The 18,219-nt window shown below is 38.6% G+C and overlaps 2 protein-coding genes across 8 annotated transcripts in view; both read right to left on the bottom strand.

The window, feature by feature from the left end:
* Positions 1–364: 364 nt before the first annotated feature.
* On the bottom strand, positions 365–8,578 carry LOC5570781 (endothelin-converting enzyme 2). Of its 7 annotated transcripts, none has more exons than XM_021850140.1 (11): positions 8,407–8,578; positions 3,336–3,507; positions 3,204–3,273; positions 2,491–3,141; positions 2,157–2,427; positions 1,505–2,089; positions 1,281–1,440; positions 1,170–1,218; positions 909–1,107; positions 676–840; positions 365–613 (listed from the first exon to the last, which is right to left on the bottom strand). In XM_021850140.1, exons 2-11 carry the CDS (start codon positions 3,364–3,366, stop codon positions 440–442), a joined length of 2,355 nt encoding a protein of 784 aa, XP_021705832.1. In that variant the 5' UTR covers positions 3,367–3,507; positions 8,407–8,578; the 3' UTR covers positions 365–439. The 7 variants fall into 7 exon arrangements, with proteins under 7 accessions (XP_021705832.1, XP_021705833.1, XP_021705834.1 ...); XM_021850141.1 differs by having other exon boundaries at positions 3,336–3,429; XM_021850142.1 differs by having other exon boundaries at positions 3,336–3,411.
* Positions 8,579–16,025: 7,447 nt separating this feature from the next.
* The window catches only part of LOC5571713 (neprilysin), a 73,997-nt gene continuing 71,803 nt past the window's right edge, over positions 16,026–18,219 (bottom strand). The window contains exons 11-12 of the mRNA XM_021850139.1: positions 16,413–16,577; positions 16,026–16,353 (exon numbers count right to left, since the gene is read on the bottom strand). Of these exons, the coding sequence (XP_021705831.1) occupies positions 16,177–16,353; positions 16,413–16,577 (342 nt within the window). The 3' untranslated portion in view covers positions 16,026–16,176. The remainder of the gene's footprint in view (positions 16,354–16,412; positions 16,578–18,219) is intronic.

The following is an 18,219-nucleotide window of genomic DNA, read 5'->3' as shown; positions in this document are numbered from 1 at the left end:
CAGATAGGAACAACCCCAGTGGTAAAAAGCAAAAGGTAAGTGAACGTCAAACATATGATCATATTTGTCAAGGTTCAAATTTGGACCTATTTTTATAATAATATATTTATATAATCGTTATTTGAGCGGAAAAAAAATGCCAAAGTAATAGCAAGAACACGCTTTTTCGTGTTATTGAATTAAAACAAGGTTTTATCAATAATTTTAGGGCCCCTAAATATAAATATCCCTTTTGCATTGTAGATAATAATACCTCTCGTAAGGTGTTCATAAACGATAAAACTTTATCATTTCTTTTTCAACGTATGTAAAATAGAGGGAATGCTAAATAATTTTCGGATTTCTGATACGTTGATAGCCCATATCCATTTACAAAACTCCAAGAGAAATATATTACAAATCTTTCACTGCTATTCTTAAGTACTCAACAGTCAACAGTTCACCACACGCGACACTTCCGCTTTGGATTCATTTTGCTGCCGCTAGGGCACTGGTAGGCTTCGCCAAACTCCGGCATGTTACTCAGCACCCCAAGGACCCGAAACTTGGACGGACTGTGCTCGTCTTTGACCAAATATTTGGCAACCGCTGGGCTTACCGTTTCGCAGTATTGCTGAAAACGATTATATTTTCTTGAATCTAAGTCATCTAAGTTTAACAACGCTGCAGACTTACATTCCCAAACGAGATGAACAGCAACTGTTCGTGAGTGAAATCCTCGAAGCCTGGCAACACTGGTTCGGGACCGTTGCGCTTCACGTACGCCTTGTAAGCGCGGAATGCTTCCCGAAGTCCTCCGTTGTCGGCAATGTTCTCCCCGAGCGTCAGCGTACCATTGATCTGTGAATCAGGGAACTTAGGTTCAGAAAGATTCTTGCACGGAGATTTCGATGAGTGATGTTTCATACAAATGCCTTCGCTTCCGGAAAGTAGTACGAACTGTACTGCTCCTCTAGACACTGGGCGCGCTTGTCGTACTCCTGCAGCGTATGGTTGGACCACCAGCGTTTCTCGTTGCCGTATTTGTCGTAGTGGCGGCCTGCGTTGTCGAACCCGTGGGTCAGTTCATGCCCTAGAACTTCCCCTAGGGCACCGTAGTTGAGCGCACTGTTGGCAAATAAATTCGCGTTTAATAGTATCCGAGTAGATAATACAAGTGAGATGCTTACTCCAATCCAAGGTAGTAGAACGGATACTGAATGATGGCTACTGGGATATCTGAGGAAAGTTCAAAACATTACAAGTTTTAAAAAGGACAGACCACCTCATCGACAACTTACTGATCGCGTTCCGTTCGAAGATGTTGTACGCATTGACCACCGTTGGGTCCATGTCCCAAACTTTACTGTTCTTCACCCGCCATGAACGCAACCATTCCGTATTCATGAACTCCAAAGCGGTAACCCAGTTTTCCACGTGATGCGTTGGACTGATCTGCAACTGTAACGAAACCCCCATTTGTACTCACAGAACCAACCTTCAACCCAATATCCCTTCAAGCTACCCCTTGATAGTGCTCCTCCAGTTTCTCATCGTCCAGAATCCACTCGGGGAACCCGATCAATGACTTCATGGCCTTGGACTTCTCCAGCGACTCGTACTTGGTATAAGCGTCCATCCAGTCCGTCTCCAGCACCATTTGGTCGAACTCGTTCCGTATGTCGGTCAACATCTGCTCCACTCGGGGCTTGGTCCGCTCGAGGAAGGTCTTGTCCGCGATCGCATAGCTGACGGCCAGTCCCATCAGTTTGTGGACGACCTGGGCACAGTCCTCCTCCAGCGTAGCGTCGTTGAACTCATGCTCCACCAGAAACGAGGTCACCGTTCCCCAAACGTACAGCTCAATCAGGGCCGGAGACTTTTCGGAGACTACATCGATCAGCTTTCCAAGGAACTCGACGTTCTCCGGTGTCATCTGTAGCTGTTCGTCACTGGAGGGCTTCACGTCCGGTTGGTTGGCGAACAGCACATCCAGATAGCGTTGCCACACTGGGTACGGCTTTTTAGGTTTGATGTGATTGTCGGTCGCATTTTGCAGCTCTTGAACGGTGTAGTACTCAAACTTGGCTTCCTCTTCCGACTCAACAAGCTGGAAATGGATCAAATCACTTATCAAATGGCTTATCCCTGAAATATCCCACTGTTATGGTTCAAACCTTCGGAAGCGACTGATGGAACTCGGCGAATCGCTCTGCCAAAACCTTCAGCTTGTCATCCATCTCGCTGGTATCGATGCTTGGATTAATCGCCTCGATGATCCTAGCGAACGACTCCGCCATTTCACTAGTGTCGATCTCATCTTCATCGTCCTCACCTGCTTCGTTGTCCGCACTTTCGTCATCCGACTCGTCAGTGTCTTCTGAGCTGGATCGTACTGCCTGTCGACGGTTGCGAGTCTTCGCCGTCAGCTTTGACCATTCGTAGGCTCTGTCCAAAGTGAAAAACAAGAACTTAGCGATCAACGATTGATCCCCACAACAGAAAACTCACGGAAATCGCAACTCATCCGGTCCGTAGTGGTACTCCAGCGTCAACCGATTTCGATTCTTGTCCACATGGTCCTGGTCGATGTTGAATCCCACGATCACGTTCAGACCCAACTTCCGTTGGATCTTCGCCACCGAGCTGATCCAGTCGTATTTGTACTTCCGATAGGAAGTCTTGGTATGGTTGAGCAACGTCGGCGTCAACGGGAGGTCGAACTCTTTAAGATATCGCTGAACTGCGGTGTAGCCGTACCGTTCCCGGTTGACTTCACTCAGGCACGCTTTGTACATCGACTTGGCCTGGGCGACCGGCTTAGGGTCCAACCGGCTACTATTGGCCTCCAGCTGAGTTCGTATATTTCGGTAGATCCTGGTTTGTCGCTCGTCATACCAGCTGTAGGCGCCGTGTCGTTCCGGACGTGGATGATCATCGGCCCAGTTTCCGCAGACGTACGAGTAGAAGTCCTCACAAGGATCTACGTTGAGGTCCATGTTCTGCTTGAAGGCGGCCGCTGAACGGAGACATTCCTTGCTGTGGCAAACGTCCGGAAGGCTCGATGTGTAGCTGTAGATGGCGTAGACGATCGACGACAGGATGACCACAGCCGCGAGGAGTATGCAGATGAAGAACCGCCGGCAGAAGACATGACAGGAGCTAGATTGGGAAGGCGTGGTAGATTCAGAAGGTGGGATGGATCAGAACTTTTCGTGTCATACCTTTGTTTGGTGAAGGTCATGGCTGTTGGCTGGAATGTCTTGAACTGTGCGGCTGCTTGCACGTTCATTGCTGCAGAATGTCATAAGTCTATTACACACGTCTTTTTTTTTATAAAAATATGATAATCTTACCCATGAACCTGTCCTCAAATTGCGTGGCCATTTTCTTCAAGTTCTAATACCTTACGATCTGTAGAAACTCATTGAACTAGAATACGAGCACAACCTTAAAGATCCCGTTGATAACACAGGTTTACAAAATCAGATCAATTATTGGATTGATCTTTCGAGTTCCAAAGAAATCCTGAGAAAGTTTCTTTCAAAATTCTGAGAAGACTTCCTTCGAAATCCTGAGAAATTTTCCTTCGAAATTCTGAGAGAATTCCTTTAAAATCCTGAGAGCTTTCCCTTCAAAAACCTGAGGAAATTTCCTTCGAAATCCTGAAAAGATTTTTTTCAAAATTCTGAGTGAATTTTTTTTGAAATCCTGAGAGGATCTCCTTCAAAATTCTGAGAGGATTTCCTTCAAGATCCTGAGAGGATTTTCAAAATCAAGAAAGGATTTCCTTCGAAACCCAGACAGAATTTCATTCGAAATCATGAGAAAATTTGCTTTGAATTCATGAGAGGTTTTCTTTCGAAACCCTGAGAAATTTTCCTTTGAAATCCTGAAAGGTTTTTTTTCGAAATCCTGAGAGAATTTTCATCAAGATCCTGAGAGGATTTCCTTCAAAATCCTGAGAGGATTCCCTTCAAGATCCTGAGAAGATTTCCTCCATAATTCTGAGAGGATTTTCTTCGATACCATGAGTGAATTTTCTTCGAAATCATGAGATAATTTCCCTCGAAATCAAGAGAGGATTTCTGTCGAATCCTGAGAGGATTTCCTTCGAAATCCTGAAAGAATTTCCTTCAAAATCCTGAAAGAATTTCCTTCAAAATCCTCGAAGAATTTTTTTTTTAAATCCTGAAAGATTTTTTTCGAAATCCTGAGAGGATATCCTTCGAAATACTGACAGGATTTCCAAAGAAATCCTGAGAGAATTTCTTTCGAGATTCTAAAAAGATTTCCCTCATAACCCTGAGAGGATGCCTTCGAAATCCTGAGAGGATTTTTTTTCAAAATTCTAAGAGGATTTTTTTCGAAATCCTGGGAGAATTCGCTTCGAAATCATGAGAGAATTTTCATCGAATTCATGAGAGGATTTCTTTCGAAATCCTGAGAGGTTTTCCTTCGAAATCCTGAGATGATTTCCCTCAAAATCCTGAGAGGATTTCCTTCGAAGTCCTGAACGGATTTCCTTCGAAATCCTGATTGGATTCCCTTCGAAATCTTGAGAGATTTCCTTTGAAATCCTGAGAGAATTTTCTTCGAAATCGTGAGAGGATTTTCTTCGAAATGTTGAGAGGATTTCCTTCGAAATCCTGAGAACATATCTCTCGAAATCCTGAGAGGATTTCCTTCGAAATCCTGAGAGGATTTTTTTCGAAATCCTGAGAGGATTTCCTTTGAAATCCTGAGAGGATTTCCTTCGAAATCCTGAGAGGATTTCCTTCGAAATCCTGAGAAGATTTCCTTCGAAATCGTGAGAGGATTTTCTTCGAAATGTTGAGAGGATTTCCTTCGAAATTCTGAGAGGATTTTCTTCGCAATCCCGAGAGGATTTCCTTCGAAATCCTGAGAGGATTGCCTTTGAAATCCTAAAAGGATTGCTTTTGAAGTCCTGAGAGGATTTGTTTCGAAATCATGAGAGAATTCGGTTTGAAATCATGAGAGGATTTAGTTCGAAATCCTGAGATGATTTCTTTCGAAACCCTAGAGGATTTCTTTGAAATACTGAGAGGATTTCCTTTGAAATCCTGAGAGGATTTCCTTCGACATCTTGAGAGGATTTCCTTCGAATTCCTAAGAGGATTTTTTTTCGAAATCCTGATTGGATTTCCTTCAAAATCTTGAGAGATTTCCTTCGAAATCCTAAGAGGATTTCCTTAGAAATCCTGAGAGGATTTTCTTCGAAATCCTGAGTGGATTTCCAACGAAATCCTGAGAGGATTTTCTTCGAAATCCTTAGAGGATTTTCTTCGAAATCCAGAGAGGATTTTCTTCGAAATCCTGAGAGGATTTTCTTCGAAATCCTGAGAAGATTTTCTTCGAAATTCTGAGATGATTTTCTTCGTAATCCTGAGAGGATTTTCTTCAAAATCCTGAGAGGATTTTCTTCGAATCCTGAGAGGATTTTTTTTCGAAATCCTGAGAGGATTTCCTTTGAAATCCTGAGAGGATTTCCTTCGAAATCCTGAGAGGAATTACTTCGAAATTCTGAGAGGAATTTCTTCGAAATCCTGAGAGGATTTTCTTCGAAATTCTGAGAGGATTTTCTCCGTAATCCTGAGAGGATTTTCTTCAAAATCCTGAGAGGATTTTCTTCAAAATCCTGAGAGGATTTTCTTCAAAATCCTGAGAGGATTTTCTACGAAATCCTGAGAGGATTTTCTTCGAAATCCTGAGAGGATTTCCTTTGAAATCCTGAGAGGGATTTCTTCGAAATCCTGTGAGGAATTTCTTCGAAATCCTGAGAGGATTTCCCTCGAAATCCTGAGATGATTTCCTTCGAAGTCCTGAGAGGATTTCCTTCGTTATCCTGAGTGGATTTCCTTCGTAATCCTGAGTGGATTTCCTTCGAATATCCTGAGAGGATTTATCTTGCAATTCTGAGAGGATTTCTCTCTTAATCCTGAGAGAATATTCCTCGAAATCCTGGGAACATTTCCCTCGAAAATCTGAGAGGATTTACCTCGAAATCTTGAGAAGATTTCCCTTCGAAATCCTGAGAGGATTTTGCTCGAAATTCTGAGAGGATTTCCTTCGAAATCCTGAGAGGATTTTCTTTTAAATCCTGAGAGGATTTTGCTCGAAATTCTAATAGGATTTCCCTTGAATTCCTGATAGGATTTTCCTCGAAATCCTGAGAGGAGTTCTCTCGTAATCCTGAGAGTATTTCCCTTGAAATCCTGAGAGGATTTCCCTCGAAATCCTGCGAAGATTTACCTCGAAATTCAGAGAGAATTTACCTCAAAATCCTGAAAGGGCTTCCCTCGAAATCCTTAGTGGATTTCCTTTAAAATCCTAAAAGGACTTCCTACAAAATCCTGAGAGGATTTCCATAAAAATTCGATGGGGATTTGCTTCTTAATCCTGTGAGGGTTTCCTTCGAAATCCTTAGTGAATTTCCTTCGAAGTCTTGAAAGAATTTCCTTCGAAATCCTGAGAAGACTTCCTTCGAAATCCTGGTAAGATTTTCATAGAAATCCTGATAGAATTTCCTTCGAAATCCTGAGAGAATTTTCTACGAAATTTTGAGAAGACTTCCTTTGAAATCTTGAGAGGATTTCTTTCGGAATCCTGAGAGGATTTCTCTCGATATTGTGAAAGGATATCATTAGAAGTTCTGAGAGGATTTCCTTTGAAATCCTGAGAGGATTTCCTTCAACATCCTGAGAGGATTTCCTTCGAAGTCCTGAGAGGATTTTCTTCGAAATCCTGATTGGATTTCTTTTCAAAATCTTGAGAGATTTCCTTCGAAATCCTGAGAGGATTTCCTTAGAAATCCTGAGAGGATTTTCTTCGAAATCCTGAGTGGATTTTCTTCGAAATCCTGAGAGGATTTTCTTCGAAATCCTGAGAGGATTTTCTTCGAAATCCTGAGAGGATTTTCTTGGAAATCCTGAGAGGATTTCCTTCTAAATTCTGAGAGGAATTTCTTCGAAATCCTGAGAGGATTTCCCTCGAAATCCTGAGATGATTTCCTTCGAAGTCCTGAGAGGATTTCCTTCGTAATCCTGAGTGGATTTTCTTCGAAATCCCGAGAGGATTATCTTCGATATCCTGAGAGGATTTGTCTTGAAATTCTGATAGGATTTCTCTTTAAGTCCTGAGAGAATTTTCCTCGAAATCCGGGAAACATATCCCTCGAAATCCTGGGAACATTTCCCTCGAAAATCTGAGAGGATTTACCTCGAAATCTTGAGAAGATTTCCCTTCGAAATCCTGAGAGGATTTTGCTCGAAATTCTGAGAGGATTTCCCTCGAAATCCTGAGAGGATTTTCTTTGAAATCCTGAGAGGATTTCGGTCGAAATTCTTATAGGATTTCCCTTGAATTCCTGATAGGATTTTCCTCGATATCCTGAGAGGAGTTCTCTCGAAATTCAGAGAGGATTTACCTCAAAATCCTGAAAGGGTTTCCCTCGAAATTCTGAGTGAATTTCCTTTAAAATCCTAAAAGGACTTCCTACAAAATCCTGAGAGGATTTCCATAAAAATTTGATGGGGATTTGCTTCCAAATCCTGTGAGGATTTCCTTCGAAATCCTTAGTGTATTTCCTTCGAAGTCTTGAGAGGATTTCATTCGAAATCCTGAGAAGACTTCCTTCGAAATCCTGGTAAGATTTTGATAGAAATCCTGATAGAATTTCCTTCGAAATCCTGAGAAAATTTTCTACGAAGTCTTGAGAGGATTTCCTTAGAAATCCTGAGAAGACTTCCTTTGAAATTCTGAGAGGATTTCTTTCGGAATCCTGAGAGGATTTCCCTCGATATTGTGAGAGGATATCCTTAGAAGTTCTGAGAGGATTTCCTTAGAAATTTTGAGAGAATTTTTTTCGAAATTCTTAGAGGATTTCCTTCGAAATCTTGAGAGGATTTGTTTCGGAATCCTGAGAGGATATCCTTAGAAAGAAGAGGAATCCTGAGAGTATTTCCTCCGATAATCTGAGAGGATTACCTAAGATTTTTTTTAGGTCTGGAGAGATATTTTTAGAATTGTTAAGAAACCTAGTTTGTTATTTTGAAGGTAATTTTTCAGAATACCTGAATTCCTCTCACCAGTGGGTGAATTCTGGCGAACAATTTCTTTTAAGAAATCAAATTTTCTTCCATTACTCAGTAGCAAAAAAATTTTCTTCGCTTCGGAGAAAATATGCGCCGGAAGGTCTCGTATTTTTTAAACATTTGAATAAATCCCATAGGAATATTCCTTGTAGGAAAATCTTGTTCTAAAATGCGTCTGGGTTATCTTCGAAGTCTTGTGAGTATTACACTTTTTCCTGTTTTCACTTCTCAGCATTACAGATTTTAAATTATTTTCCACTGGTTCACTTCGTATCACCAAATCGATCCTAGTAGCCCTTCATGTGGAACTCACTTGCCCAACACTTTCACTGATCAAAGCAATCGCTTCCGAAACACTCCGCAATGAATCTTCTCGCGCCGAAATTCGATCACCGAAAACCTGGACCACGAGCAACTTTTCAACAACGGCTACTTCGATCGCGCCTCCACGGGTGACTGCTTCCGCAGAATTACTCGACTTAGCTACTGACGCGGAACACTATCTCTATAGCGCCCTATAGGTACGCGATTACGATGATGAATCATATTTAAATCGCCGAGCGTGTCTCTTTGTAAATGTAAACATTACATATTCTGAATGTGACGATTTTTTTGCCTTTAATTGTGCGCGAGCGCCTACCTTTCCGAAGGATGGAGTTCTCGCGCAACGCGTAACGGATATGGGGGATGGATGGGATCGGTTGTAATGGGAGAACTGATAACGTGATTTGCCGCCGCTGGCTGGTTCTACCGCACAGAGGCTCAGTTTTTTGAAAAGCTGGTAAAAATTCAATTTCTTTAAACTAGATTTCATGTTGTGAAACAAACACGGAGAAAAGTGACATTAGCTTGGAATAACCACTTCGTTGGTTGAAATTTATGGTCGAAATTTGGTTGTATTAAATTGTATTTTTGTTGATTCGAAGTCTACATTTTTATTGAAACAAACTTGTTCGAGAATTTTGAAAGAAAACTGTAGTTCATTATTTTCGGATGTCAAATAGGGGCACATGTTGAAAAACCTTAACTATTCCATCTTCACTAAAATCCGTGTAAATTTGGCTTTTAGCATAGATTTTTCTGGTGGATAACGCATTGTTGGTAGATTTAACATGTCTTCTTTCGTTATCCTCATTAAATTGACAACTACTATTGTAAGTATATCAAATGACATTTCGCATTAACATAACATTTTTTTTATGTCTCAAGCAGAAATATACCGCTATTTTCTGAATTTAGAATTTTTGAATTATTGCCGTTTCCAAAAATATCATAGCCCGTCTTGATTTAGTGATATTGGCTGTTGAAAATGCATAATTAGTCGATTTACGCCAAATCGCATGCAAGTTTACCAGCTTGTATTGTAATTTATTTCTTTGAAGAATATTTAACAATAAAATTCCACAATACTTTCGATGCTGGAATTTATGTTCAAATACTTTGGAAAAGTATTGTATCTTGCCAAACATAATACATCATCATCATCATCATCATCATCATCATCATCATCATCATCATCATCATCATCATCATCATCATCATCATCATCATCATCATCATCATCATCATCATCATCATCATCATCATCATCATCATCATCTCATCATCATCATCATCATCATCATCATCATCATCATCATCATCATCATCATCATCATCATCATCATCATCATCATCATCATCATCATCATCATCATCATCATCATCATCATCATCATCATCATCACATCATCATCATCATCATCAATCATCATCATCATCATCATCATCATCATCATCATTCATCATCATCATCCAATCATCATCATCATCATCCATCATCATCATCATCATCATCATCATCATCATCATCATCATCATCATCATCATCATCATCATCATCTCATCATCATCATCATCATCATCATCATCATCATCATCATCAATCATCATCATCATCATCATCATTCATCATCATCATCATCATCATCATCATCATCATCCATCATCATCATCATCATCATCATCATCATCATCATCATCATCATCATCATCATCTCATCATCATCATCATCATCATCATCATCATCATCATCATCATCATCATCATCATCATCATCATCATCATCATCATCATCATCATCATCATCATCATCATCATCATCATCATCATCATCATCATCATCATCATCATCATCATCATCATCATCATCATCATCATCATCATCATCATCATCATCATCATCATCATCATCATCATCATCATCATCATCATCATCATCATCATCATCATCATCATCATCATCATCATCATCATCATCATCATCATCATCATCATCATCATCATCATCATCATCATCATCATCATCATCATCATCATCATCATCATCATCATCATCATCATCATCATCATCATCATCATCATCATCATCATCATCATCATCATCATCATCATCATCATCATCATCATCATCATCATCATCATCATCATCATCATCATCATCATCATCATCATCATCATCATCATCATCATCATCATCATCATCATCATCATCATCATCATCATCATCATCATCATCATCATCATCATCATCATCATCATCATCATCATCATCATCATCATCATCATCATCATCATCATCATCATCATCATCATCATCATCATCATCATCATCATCATCATCATCATCATCATCATCATCATCATCATCATCATCATCATCATCATCATCATCATCATCATCATCATCATCATCATCATCATCATCATCATCATCATCATCATCATCATCATCATCATCATCATCATCATCATCATCATCATCATCATCATCATCATCATCATCATCATCATCATCATCATCATCATCATCATCATCATCATCATCATCATCATCATCATCATCATCATCATCATCATCATCATCATCATCATCATCATCATCATCCTATAGGGATTCTATCAGGAGGGTACATTTGGGGATTCTATCAGGAGGGTACATTTGGGGATTCCATCAGGAGTTATTCTGGGGATTTAATCAGGAGCTTCTCCAGGGATTTCATCATGCCTTCCTTAAGGGATTCCACCTGCAATTCCTTCAGAGATTATTTATATCAGGAGTCTCAAGGAGTTCAATCAGGATTTCTCACCAGGGACTCCTATAGGAATTCCATCAGAAGTTCTTCTGGAGAGTTAATCAGAAATATCTTCAAAGATTCCACCTAAAATTCCTTCAGAGATTATATCGGGAGTTCCTCACGGAATCGCATAAGGGTTTCTTGAAAAACCAGCAGTACTTCCAGGGCTGGACCGGGAATTTTACCAGAGTTTCACCAGATTAACCAAAAAAATCCCAAGTAGTCCACAAGATTTTTTTTTTTTTCAGAAAATCCACCAATAATTCCGTGAGAAAATCTACCAGGAATTCCGCGAAGGATTCAACTAGAAAATATTCTTTACTCATACTTTAGGTATTTTATCTGAAAACTTCTACAGAATTTAAAGAAAAATCCTCAAGAGATTCCCCTTAAATTTTTTTCAGAAGATTTAACAAAACATTTCTCTTGACGCCTTCAGGTTAAATCCCTGAGGAGACACCTGAAACAATTGCTAGTTATTTTTTGAGAAATCCATGGATTAGTTTCAGAAATGCTTGGAGGAATCACCAAAAAAATTGCTGAAGAAATTCCTAAATATATACCTGGAAGAAGTTGGAAAGGATTCTCTAAGGTAATTTTTGGTGGATTCCTTGAAGAAATTCTTGCAAGAAATACCGAAAGGAATCCCTGGAGGAATTGATGGATAACTTCGTTCAGGAATCCTCGGAGGAATTTCTGGTAGATTCTTGAAATAAAAGAATCATTTGAAGATTCCCTAGAAAATCCCCACAGGAAAATCTGGAGCAATCTGAGAAAAAAATGCAAGCGGAATCTTTAAAGGAATAGGTGGAGTTCCATGGAAAGTTGTCATGAATTATTTGCAGTATTTCTTGCAGAATTGGAATTCTTGTTGCATTCCCTGAAGGAAGTCATTGATGAATTCTTGAAGAAACTCTGAGTTTCCTAGTGAAATTTGAATGATGAATCCTTGGAGAAACTCTGAGCAGAATTACTGTTGGAACTTCAGGAATAAATCTCTGCAGGTATTTTTGTAGGAATTTCTCGAGAAAATCGTTTGGAATCCCTGAAGCAATCCCTGGAAGAATGATTGTATTGAAAGATTGAAAGATTTTCGGGAGGAATCTGTGGTGCAATTTTTCGACGGAACTCATATAGTAATTTCTTGGTAGGGATCCCTTAAGCAATCTCCTTAGGATTTTTTTAAAGAATTTCTGGTGGGATCGCAGGAAATGTATCCTGAAAGAATTTGTTTGGGGATTCCTAAAGTTATTGCAGAAGGAAATCTTAAATAAATCTCTGAGGGATTCTGTTGGTGAAGTTCTTGAAGTAAGCATTGAAAAAATCTGTAGAGAAATTACTAGAAAGAATTGATGCAGAAATTGTTGGTGGAATTTCTGATAGAACTCCTGGTGAAAGTTAAGGAAGATACCCTGGAAAAAGTCATGGAAAAAGTATTGGTAAAATCCCTGGGGGAATTTTTGGTGATGAATTTCTTAAGAAATCTCTTAATAAGTTTCGTAATGTAATGTCATATTCGTGGAAAATTCTGGATGGAATCTTTGGAACTAACTTCTAAAGGATTTTCAGAAGGAATTTTTGAAGAGTTTTATGTATGAATTTATAGAGGCAATCTTGGAGTAAGCCCTGAAGAAATACTGAAGAAATCACTTGAGTTTTTTTTTGATTGATCTTTGAAGATCTAATACATCTTTGAAAGAATTCCTGTTGGAGAAATCCTGAGAAAAATCATTACAATTTTTCCTGGGGAAATCACAGGACTAGGGGAGAAGCATTAATTTGCCACCTACAAGAATTCTGTGCTAATTTTCGGATACAAAGTAGGCCGAAATCTTATGAATGGGTCGACATTGCTGCTAGGTCGAAAATTGGTGCTTTTCCCCTAATTTTTCGACAAATTTATTGCGATACGATTAGATATGAAATCAAATTATATCACTTGAGGTGTGTTCTGGTTGAATTCCTTGATAACTTTCTGAGGGAAGTTTCTGTTTCCCCCGAAATCTTTATGAGAGTTTTTGAAAAGTAAACTCCTAGAATAGATTATTTGAAAAAAAAAAAAAAATTATGGAATCCCAAAGAATTGCATAGTACAATTTCTGCAGGAATCCTTACAGGACCGAAAAATATTTCTTTGGTAATTCCTAGGATAGCCCGATAATTATTTAAGACAAATTACTTTGAAAAATTCCTGCCAAAGGCTACGCTTGGGGATGTTCCTAGTAAAATTTCTGAACGAATCCTTGAAAAATTCCTGGAATGATCCTAGCAGTTTCCGGTAGGATTACTCAGAATGATCATAAAAATTAGAGTTTAATGTAAACTTCGTAAAAAAAACTCAAAGGAAAAATTAATAGAATTTCTGAAATGCTCTTGAAGGAGTTCTCTGAGGTATACTATGGGCGATCAGGTGGCCAATAATCGAAAAAAAAAAAATGACTTGTTCTGATCGGTTCTTCTTGTGAATCATTCCATAGTAAACACTTTTGTTAAGATATTAGAATATTAAAGCAATATCTTTTGTAGTTTCATTGATACAGTATGCCTAAGTTGTTTTCAAGAAAAACAAAAATAGTGCATACACAAGGTATAAGTTGGATGGAATATACTGCATAATCGTAATATTTTTTGAATATCTCTATACACTAATCGAAAGCCTACTTGAAAAGCTACTTAAAAAAATAAAATGAAATCAAAATTCGTACTGTAGTTCAGATAAATGTGGAAACTACACTGAAAAACATATTCGATTTTTTATCGAAACTTCACACATCCCATACTGTTTTATCCCAAGTTGTCCCAGGCTAACATGTATTGCCAAGGGTATTTTAGGATGTAAACTAAAGGATTGTGAAGAATTTAGTTGCATATATTTGATTTTTTTTTCAATACTTTTGACAATTTTCTTTTATTATCAGCTTAAAATTATTTCAGGGGATAATTGAATATCGCCTTATGATTCATATCATCATTACTATGTAAGCTCTAATATTTTAATGGTTTTTATAACGTTAATTGTATAAGTGACCTATATGCATAATTAGTAAAACAACGCATTTTTTGCAATAAGCCCTTTACAAAAGTTGGTCTCGATAACTAGTTTATTTAATACAAACATCAAATTTGTACCACAAAACTTATATGTATGCTAAGTATGCTGTTTCGCTCAAGAAGAGCAAAGAAATTCCTTGACTTAATGGGTCAAGCAATTTCCTACAGAGGATCCCATTTGAAATGACATTTCTTTTAAACTGCGTACTGCGATCGGAAAAATGTGATTTTCTGGACCATTTCTTTTAAGAAATTTTTCACGCATCGCGGTAGGCGATTACTTTTCTTGTCAGTAGCAAACCGGCCTTTAATCAATAAAGTTAGTGCTCAAGTGAAACTCCAAGTTGTTTGAAGTGTTATTTCGTCCTCCGTCCCAATACTATAGCCTGTTAATTCAGTTTAACCACCATTAGAAGGTTTAAATTGTATCCCTATTTTCTGTTCATTTTTTGTATTTCATTTATAGTTTATGTAGGCAATTACGGCCTTTTTATCTGAATTGGTTAAAAATTCTTTCTAATAAAAATATCCTGAAACAAAGTTGTAATGTTTGAAATTCATTATCTAGGATTTCCTCAAAGTATGCACCGAATAAAGTTGGAAAAATATCGTTTCCAATCGATTCGGAGCAGTTGTGAGGTTTAATCCGACTTTCGTAGGAAGAAGTGCCACTGCGCATTGCGAAACGACAACCTGCTAGCGGCTTTGGCTCTGATGTGTGGAACCGGTTTCGGATGGGTAATTTGACAAATCTGGTCACGCGGTTCGATACGCCAAAGGCAAAATCGCTTTGTGGGGGTTTCCTTTGGAATGCAGCGAGCGAGATGCGAAAGAATGAAGGGTCAAATTTCCGCTTGGGAGTGATCATTGTGGGAAAACAGTAGGCTTTGCGTCGGTGAACCGTGTTGTCAAGCAACCGCCCGTTCATTACCTTGCTACTGCGATTGTAGCAATTTTTGTTTGATTTTAGATAGATGGCTTGCCTCTCGAATGTCAACATCATAAAAACGAACATTTATTTTTCACTTAGCAGTTAAAATTCTCCCTTTTAATGACGACAATGTGAAGAGAACGCGGCGGTTTGTTTTGAATCACGCTGCTGGATGCAAAGCGCATCGTAACTGCCTACCGGTCGTGACATAACCTTAAAATTACAGCGAACCAATTATTCAAAGAATGCGACGATTGTTCGTGCGATGCCAGAATGGAAACCTGTTTGCCTGTCTGGAGATTACACCTGTGATTGTTTGAACAGAAGCTTCTCAAAAAATATATTGTTTAATATTATTAACATTATTTATATTATTTATTTATTTATATTATTTATACTTCTTCTTCTTATTCTTCTTGGTATTAGGTCCTCACTGGGACAGAGCCTGCTTCTCAGCTTAATGTTCTAATGAGGACTTCCACAGTTATTAACTGAAAATTTTCTTTGCCGATTGACCATTTTTGCATGCGTATATCGTGTGGCAAGTACAAAGATACTCTATGCCCTGGAATGTCACGAGAAATCTTTACAAAAAGGTCCTCGACCGGTGGGATTCGAACTCACGACCCTCAGCTCAGTGTTGCTGAATTGCTGCGCGTTTATCGCTATGGCTATCTCGCCCCAGTTGTACCCAGTTCCAATGTACCAGAATTGAAACCCATTTTCTTCTGAATATTATATTTGAGAACGTTCAAACAGAAGCTTCATAAACGAATATTCAATTTCATACAGACATCGGCGAACAAGTTCGAAGAAAGAAAAAAAAACGAACCTACATCAACCGTGAACAGCCTGGAACAAATGGTTTATTGCACTTGAATATATATCACACCTGTTGCGAGATCAAAATTGGTCGAAAAATCTACTCTGCTAAAATCACACAATTTGATTGCTTGGGGTTGTCAGAATCCAGAAGAAACGTTTTCACCAAATCCGGCACTTATCGGCTGAGGGATTCATCCCGCTGCCCGCTTTGCAGCCGAACGTTTGACTGAATTCCGGTGAATTACTCAGCACCCCTTTGAGCCGAATCCAGCCCGGACAGTGGGTGTCATCCAAGGCGGCCTTGGCCGCGGACGCCGTGTGCGATTCGCACCAAAGCTACGAAAGAAAGGAAGGAATTTTTGAGGAAAGGTAGGCGTGAGATGATTAAAACTCACGTTGCCATAGGAGATGAAGAACAGCTGCTCGTGGGTGAAGTTTTCGAACCCTGGTAGAAGCGGTTCCTTCTTATTGTTCTTCCGGTAGATTTTGTACGCCTCAAACGCTTCCCGGACGCCTCCGTTGTCGGCGATGTTCTCTCCCAAAGTTTGAAGTCCGTCGATCTGCGGAATGAAAGTGTAGTTTGTGAGTCAAGTGTAATTTGTGAGTCTTCGTATGAAACGAATTGGATTGGACTTGGACTTGGATTTGGATTTGGACTTGGACTTGGACTTGGACTTGGACTTGGACTTGGACTTGGACTTGGACTTGGACTTGGACTTGGACTTGGACTTGGACTTGGACTTGGACTTGGACTTGGACTTGGACTTGGACTTGGACTTGGACTTGGACTTGGACTTGGACTTGGACTTGGACTTGGACTTGGACTTGGACTTGGACTTGGACTTGGACTTGGACTTGGACTTGGACTTGGACTTGGACTTGGACTTGGACTTGGACTTGGACTTGGACTTGGACTTGGACTTGGACTTGGACTTGGACTTGGACTTGGACTTGGACTTGGACTTGGACTTGGACTTGGACTTGGACTTGGACTTGGACTTGGACTTGGACTTGGACAAAATCCAAAATCCAAAGTCCAAAATCTTAAATCCAAAATCCAAAATCCAAAATCCAAAATCCAAAATCCAAAATCCAAAATCCAAAATCCAAAATCCAAAATCCAAAATCCAAAATCCAAAATCCAAAATCCAAAATCCAAAATCCAAAATCCAAAATCCAAAATCCAAAATCCAAAATCCAAAATCCAAAATCCAAAATCCAAAATCCAAAATCCAAAATCCAAAATCCAAAATCCAAAATCCAAAATCCAAAATCCAAAATCCAAAATCCAAAATCCAAAATCCAAAATCCAAAATCCAAAATCCAAAATCCAAAATCCAAAATCCAAAATCCAAAATCCAAAATCCAAAATCCAAAATCCAAAATCCAAAATCCAAAATCCAAAATCCAAAATCCAAAATCCAAAATCCAAAATCCAAAATCCAAATCCAAAATCCAAAATCCAAAATCCAAAATCCAAAATCCAAAATCCAAAATCCAAAATCCAAAATCCAAAATCCAAAATCCAAAATCCAAAATCCAAAATCCAAAATCCAAAATCCAAAATCCAAAATCCAAAATCCAAAATCCAAAATCCAAAATCCAAAATCCAAAATCCAAAATCCAAAATCCAAAATCCAAAATCCAAAATCCAAAATCCAAAATCCAAAATCCAAAATCCAAAATCCAAAATCCAAAATCCAAAATCCAAAATCCAAAATCCAAAATCCAAAATCCAAAATCCAAATCCAAAATCCAAAATCCAAAATCCAAAATCCAAAAAAATCCAAAATCCAAAATCCAAAATCCAAAATCCAAAATCCAAAATCCAAAATCCAAAATCCAAAATCCAAAATCCAAAATCCAAAATCCAAAATCCAAAATCCAAAATCCAAAATCCAAAATCCAAAATCCAAAATCCAAAATCCAAAATCCAAAATCCAAAATCCAAAATCCAAAATCCAAAATCCAAAATCCAAAATCCAAAATCCAAAATCCAAAATCCAAAATCCAAAATCCAAAATCCAAAATCCAAAATCCAAAATCCAAAATCCAAAATCCAAAATCCAAAATCCAAAATCCAAAATCCAAAATCCAAAATCCAAAATCCAAAATCCAAAATCCAAAATCCAAAATCCAAAACCCAAAACCCAAAATCCAAAAAACCCAAAATCCAAAAAACCCAAAATCCAAAAAACTCAA

Source organism: Aedes aegypti, chromosome 3 (genome assembly GCF_002204515.2).
Source record: "Aedes aegypti strain LVP_AGWG chromosome 3, AaegL5.0 Primary Assembly, whole genome shotgun sequence".
In the NCBI taxonomy this organism is placed as follows: domain Eukaryota; kingdom Metazoa; phylum Arthropoda; class Insecta; order Diptera; family Culicidae; genus Aedes; species Aedes aegypti.
Note: the sequence above shows the minus strand (reverse complement) of the source record. Positions and strands in the feature narration are given on the sequence as shown.